The following is a 6,410-nucleotide window of genomic DNA, read 5'->3' as shown; positions in this document are numbered from 1 at the left end:
TGCCCCTGTGGGATGGAGATGCCATGGCCACGTGCCCTGGGTGGCGGCAGGGCCGTGAGGGGGGCGAGGTGGTGGCCCCCCGTCCTTACGTGATCAGCTGGGCGTTGTCGTGCGGCTTCCTCCGCAGCAGCTCCGACTCCCGCCAGTGCAGGAAGTTGTCCAGGGTCACCTCTGGGTTGGGGCTGACTGTGATTTTGTCCTTGTGGTTCCACACCTCCAAGCCGATCAGGGCCACCCGCAGGCGGAGAGGCTGGTAGAGCTGGGGTGGGAGACAGCCCAGAGGGAGCGCTTTGATTTGGGCTGCAGCAGCAGGGGGAAGGTCCCACCTCCCCCAGGGAACTGCAGCCGAGCCCAGGAGCCCCCTCACTGCACAATGTCAGCTCTGTCCCCCTCAGTAAAAGACACAAGGGGAGACCACGTAAACAGGGTTTCCCCTGGCACCTCTGAGCTCCCTCTTGGCTGGCAAAGGCTGGGATACTTCTCCTATGGTGCCAAACAACAAGTGAAGCTGAAGCAAGGCAAGCAGGAGCCCCACCACGGGGGTCCCCTTGTTAGCACCCACTCCACCATGAGAGTGGCCGTGGGATGTGCTCCCAAGCTTTACAGGACAAAATTTCCCCCCCCCTTCCCTCAGGGACAGGGCTGAGCCTCTCGTCGTGTCCACCCTGCACACCCTGTTGACCAAGGGATGTGGTCACCCTGCAGCAGCCCACCCACGGGCCTGAGATCAGCTCCAGCTCCACCACCCCACCCATGCCAACTTCTGCTCTGCCCCCTGTGTCCACGCTGGCACTGTGGGACACGTGTGGGAGCTGGGAGTGCTCACCTTGTCCACGTGGTTTACGATTTCCTTCATGCGGTTCTGCACCGTGCGCAGGTCCCTGTGCTTCCTGAACTATGGGAAGGATACAGAGGGATTTCCAGGCTGGCTTTGAGCCCCTCAGTGCAGAGGATGGCAGCAAACCCACAGGCACCAGCTCACCCCCCACCCCATTTACCTCCTCATTGTCAGCGACCAGGACCAGCTCCACGTACCGGGGACCTTTGTGTGTCGGACCCGACTTCTGCAAGGGAAGAGGGAGGCTTGCAGCTTGCCCAGCCAGGCAGTTGACCCTGCCATGGGGTGTGTTGGATTTTGGGGTATCTTCCAAGGCTAGCAGGTCTCCTCACTCTGCTCTCTGATATCACTTCTCTGGCTGTTTCAAGCGTCTTCCAGCTTATATGCTGGAAAATGCAAGCCTGCTACTGGGATAAGCCACAAGATAGGCTCTGCAGGCATCACCGAGCTCACGGGGTAGGAGGATGCTCGTGACGATGGTACAGGATCCGAGGACCCGTTCCCATCAGGAGCTGCCCGTATTTGGGTACCCAGCCGACAGCGCATGGGAGGGGGCATCTCCAAAGGCATGGAACCCCCCCAGTGGACTTCCCAGGAGCCAGGCTCCTGCAAACTCAGCTGCAGGAAGGAGGAGCGATGCAATCCCTCACCCAGCGGTAGAGCTTCATGGCTGCAGGGATTTTCGGCTCGCGGTCGTACTCCAGGGTGTCCCCGGACTCGCGGCAGGGGCGGCGCTTCCCCCGCAGGTGAGCGGCTCGGTACAGAGCGTGCCGGCCCGACACGGCCCCCTCCAGCGGCTCCAGCAGGAACGTGGTCTCGTTCACCCGGAAAAACCCGCTGGAGAGAGAGAGGGCGGGCATCAGGTTGGGGAGGTATCCAGTAGGACACAGACAGACTCCACACGCACCCCTGAAAGTGCCTGTACGTGTGCTCCATCCCTGGAAGTGTCCAAGGCCAGGTTGGATGGGGATTGAAGCAACCTGGGCTAGTGGAAGGTGTCCCGGTCCATGGCAGGGGGGTGGAATGAAATGAGCTTTAAGGTCCCTTCCAACCCAGACCATTCTGGGATTCTGCGATTCCATGAAAATACAGCTGCCAAACTGGCTGCTGGGCTGGGGGGGGGCAAACTGCGGCACAGCACCCACAGCTGGTAGCACGGGGAGTATCCAGCACTTGGGGCAGCAGGAATGTCCCGGGGTTCAGGGACTGAACGATTGTGGATGGATCAGGGACAAGCTGCGCCTTGCTGCCCAGGGAGGGCACTCCTGCCCGGAGCTCTGCGGTGCTCAGGTCTCCAGTCCCACCCCGCTGCCGTGAGTCAGCCCCCCAAAGAGCCGTGTGCCCTTCCTGCCGGGCTCCAAGCCGGGAGCAGCACCTCCAGCAGGAAAAGGGATGTCATCTTCTCTTCCGCCAGGGAAAGCTGAGGTCTCCCTCCATCGCCCGGCTCTGGCTGTGCTCAGCCACACCAGCTCACCGCGGCCATGTGCCAGGGCCAGGCTGGGAGCCGGGCAGTGCCCGGGGCCGGGGGTCCTACCTGAGCCCGCGGCAGGTGCTGACACTCGCTGCCGAGCCGGCGTGGCCCCGCACGTGGCCCTGGTAGAAGCAGTGATCCTGGCACCGGGAGAGAGCAGAGGTGGGGGGGTCTGCACCAGCCGCCGGCGTGACGGGACCCCCAGGGGCGGAGGGGCCGCTTCCCCCGCAGCCAGCCCGTACCTGAGTGTCGGGCCGCTCGGTGACCTCCGTGCCGTCGGCAGAGTAGTGTGTCTCGGTGTAGTGCTGCCCCAGCAGCGCCCTGCGGGAGGGAAGGGGCGTCAGCAGCGACCCCGCCGCGGGGCAGAGGACGGAAAGCTTTGGGATGAGCTTGGTCAGGGTGGGTGTGGTGGGACCGTGCCCTCCCCGCGCGGGTTTGGCTACGAGGGAGAAAAACGCTCTGGGCTGAGGCTCAGCTCACTGGTGCAGTGACAGCAGACCTGGGAGATGGATGCTCACGGCAAGGGTGGGGTACAAGCCCCCCCCAGCCTCCCTGCCGTGCCCACCTGCACTCACCTGTTCTTCTCCAGCCACAGGAGGTATTCCCTGCCTTCGGCACGGACGCTGTAGAGGACACGGTCCGGGTACGTGCTCTGCACGGGAGACAGGAGCCACCAGAAAACCTCGGTCAGCAGGAGAAAGGGCTACACAGGAGAGACCCCTCGGTCCCCGCCCTGCCCAGAAACGGAACGGGGTCTGATGTGCCCCTCTGAGGGCGGCTACGGGGCGGGGGGAGCCTGGCTGCTGCCCCTGGAGGCATCCAGCAAAGACACAGGAAATCAGAAGAGAAGGAAGAAAGCATGTGGGCAATAACGCAAATCCCCGGCACATCCTGAGATAAAGAACAGGTCACCCGCAAAGAGACGGAGTCAGCAAAGCCTGGTTTCCCGTGTCTGACACATGGCTGCAGATGGCCGTGCCAGGGGCTGAGGTTTCCTACTCATCAGTCACAGAGCTCCTTTTTTGGGGGCTGAGTTCAGCACTTACTCACCAGCTGAACCACAAAGATCCCTCTGGATCTTATCAGCAGTGACTTCCTCCTCCCTGACTAATCTGACATGCCACCGTTAGAGAACAACCTTCCCCTGGTCCTCCTCAGCCTTTGGGAGCAGGTTTTGTATCACCATGACCCAGATCCCCTGGTGCCAGTGGAAGGGACCTCAAGGCATCTCAAGCCCAACCTCCTGGCACTGTGGCTGGGACATGGTGGCTGTGGCTCAGCCAGCTGGGCCCTGAACCCTCAGGATGGAGATGTTCCTCCAGAAAAAATGTTTCCCTCTGGGATATCTTGTGATCTCCACTTGCAGGGGCTGGGACACAGACCACCAGAGGTCCTGTCCCACTGGGGCTGCTGGGAGAGACTGACAGTCCCTTTCACAATACCCCAGGTCAAGCTTGGCACCAGGGACCTCCTCAGCCACTTTGAGACCTCTCCTGAGGGCACATCCACCTCTCCTGAGGGCACATCTACTTCTCCTGAGGGCACATCTACTCCTGAGGGCACATCCACCTCTCCTGAGGGCACATCCACCTCTCCCGAGGGCACATCCTCAGCTCTTGCAGGATCCAGATGTGGAGAGCTGAGCCAAAGGCAAAGCAAGCCTTTCCCACGGGGCCAGCATTCCTCAGGGATGAGGTGTGCTGCCTCTCCCCGGGAAGGATGACAGCACCCACTGTCATCCCATGGCTCAGCACTCCCAGGGGGATGATCTGCACCCTGCGAGGAGCCGGGGCTGACTCAGCTCCAGCGGGGCCAGGTGAGAGTGTTTGCCTGTCACTCAGCTGCCCTGGATTCTACCTGGTTTGCACTCCCAACCCTGCTGACGTGCCAGCACGCTCCCGGCTCCCTGGAAAATTCTTCTCTCATGAACAGCGTCTCCCTCCAGACGTGGCCGTCCCGTCCCGTGTCCGCCAACAAAGAGATCCTTTGTTATTGTTGGCAAAGCCAGGGCCAGAAGAGGTCTTAAGGAATGGCAGGAAAGCACTTGGAAGGGGGTGGTGGGTCAGGGCCCGGCTCTTGGAGACAACCGCAGGGCAAGTTTAAAATAAAAAGTCTGGATAAAGCTTCTCTGAATCACCCCCCTTCTCATTAGCATGGGCTGTGCAAGGCTTCCAGATGGGAAGGCTTTGGGAGCTGCCCTGTGAGCCCCATGGTTGTGCTGAGCCAGCACAGCAGAGCCACGGCCACAGAGCACAGAGAGGGGGGATTTCTTCCAGCTGGGCTCAGGAAGAGACCCAGAGACCTTGCAGAGGATGGGGATGGGATGTCCCGTCCCATCCCAGCACAGGGTGTTTCTTCCCTGGATGGGAAGGGGCAACAGGCCTTGCAGTAGGGACAGGGATCACTTTTTTAGGTCCCTTTCCATGAAGAATCCAGGTTTGCCACATGTGCTCCTGCTGAAAAGCCTGTGACTGGTGGAAAAGCTGCTGTCCAGGAGATCCTGCCCTGCAGGACCCAGGACTCCACCCTGTCTGCAGGGGTGAACATTTGGATCTAGTCAAAGCCAGAGGGGAGCCACTGTGCTTCACCCTCACCTGGGCAGGTGCTCTGAGGGACCAATCCCACGTGTCCCAGCCCCTCCAAACCAGGAGTCAGCTCCTGGCCCGTGTCTGTCCCAGCCAGAGACAGCTACAGGGCATGAGGAACACCCACCTCCATGTCAAAGAGGGGTTTGGTGGTGGTCAAGCCACGCTGGGAACCTCTTCTCCGTCCAGGTTACCAGGAGAGCAAACCCAACCTCGCCCCAAGAGGGGGAAAAGGGCTCGGAAGGCAGGAGACCTCGTCCCCTCAACACGGCAGGTTTGGGACCTCCAAGGACCACCCAACCCAAGCCCAAATGCAGGTGCCACCCAGCAGACAGCCCCCGTGGCAGTCCCAAAGCACACAGCTCAAGGCAGATGTCTTCCCCAGAGGGATCCCGGGATGGGTGAGCTGCCCTTTCCGGGGGGATCGTGCAGAGCCGCCCGGGGCGCCCGGCACAGATGGTGTCTCTAAATAGCCTGGGGAATGTTTATCTCGTGGACAAGTTTAGGTTTCTAGAGCAGGGAAAACAGATGCTTTCGGGGAGTGTTTTTGAAGCTAGTTTATCAGGAAGGGTTTGAATCACAGAGGAACGTGCTGTATGGCACTAGGGAATACACGTCCCCAGCTCGTCCATCCCCTCAGGCGCTAAAATCGGTGCTTTTCATGTCTAGAAAATGAATCAAAAAAAAAATTGGCCAAATTTCCCTTTAAGGCAACGAGAAAAGTTTGAGGGCAAGCCCATCATCCTACAGACGTCAACACCAAGCACTCCAAACTCCTGACTCAAGCCCCATTCCTTCCCCCAAATTGCCAGGTTTCCCAAGAAAAACAGCACTGGCTTTCTTTCATGTGGATTTCTGCAACTTTCTGATTCTTATTTCTCTGTCCCAAAGGACAAAAAAAACCACACCAACTTCAGCAAACACAGCAAGAAAAGTGCTTACAGCTCCACGAGGCTTCTCAAACCCTTCCTTAAGGAAAGACCAGATGTCACGAGATCACTGCAAGGCTGCAAGAGGTGGCACCGCTGGGTCACGTCTCCGAAGAAAGCGCAGGAGAAAGTTCCCTCCCTCCAAGAGTGCACCCCGCCCTCTGAAGGTCCTAATTGGACCCAAAACAGCCTGGAAAAGCTGATCTGATCAATGCTACTCACCCGAGGTGCAGAGAGGTCCCTCTTTCTCCGGGGCACCGGCACCTCTCGCGGCGTCACCGTCTCGTACTTCTCGACGTGGGCGAGCGTCTCTGCCAGCCCGGCAGTGGCACCTGGGAAAAGCCAAAGGGCTTTGAGCAGGATGCCCAGGAACAACCCAGTCATAGAATACCCTGAGCTGGAGGGGACCCCTAAGGATCATCCAGTCCAGCTCCTGGCCCTACCCAGGACGCCCCAACAATCCCACCCTGTCCCTCAGAGCGTTGTCCGAACCCTCCTGGAGCTCTGGCAGCCTTGGGGCTGTGCCCACTGCCCTGGGGAGCCTGTTCAGGGCCAACCACCCTCGGGGGGAAGAACCTTTTCCTAAT

At 60.0% G+C, this 6,410-nt stretch overlaps 1 protein-coding gene across 1 annotated transcript in view; it reads right to left on the bottom strand.

Annotated features, from left to right (window-relative positions):
• The window catches only part of ADAM8 (ADAM metallopeptidase domain 8), a 13,260-nt gene that overhangs the window by 4,648 nt on the left and 2,202 nt on the right, over positions 1-6,410 (bottom strand). The window contains exons 2-9 of the mRNA XM_029962603.1: positions 6,046-6,155; positions 2,885-2,961; positions 2,552-2,630; positions 2,373-2,449; positions 1,489-1,675; positions 999-1,064; positions 827-895; positions 90-259 (exon numbers count right to left, since the gene is read on the bottom strand). Coding sequence (XP_029818463.1) covers positions 90-259; positions 827-895; positions 999-1,064; positions 1,489-1,675; positions 2,373-2,449; positions 2,552-2,630; positions 2,885-2,961; positions 6,046-6,155 — 835 coding nt within the window. The remainder of the gene's footprint in view (positions 1-89; positions 260-826; positions 896-998; positions 1,065-1,488; positions 1,676-2,372; positions 2,450-2,551; positions 2,631-2,884; positions 2,962-6,045; positions 6,156-6,410) is intronic.

Source organism: Manacus vitellinus, unplaced genomic scaffold (genome assembly GCF_001715985.3).
Source record: "Manacus vitellinus isolate BGI_N305 unplaced genomic scaffold, ASM171598v3 scaffold_48_pilon, whole genome shotgun sequence".
In the NCBI taxonomy this organism is placed as follows: Eukaryota; Metazoa; Chordata; class Aves; order Passeriformes; family Pipridae; genus Manacus; species Manacus vitellinus.
The sequence above is the reverse complement of the archived record's forward strand: the minus strand, read 5'-3'. Positions and strand labels throughout refer to the sequence as shown.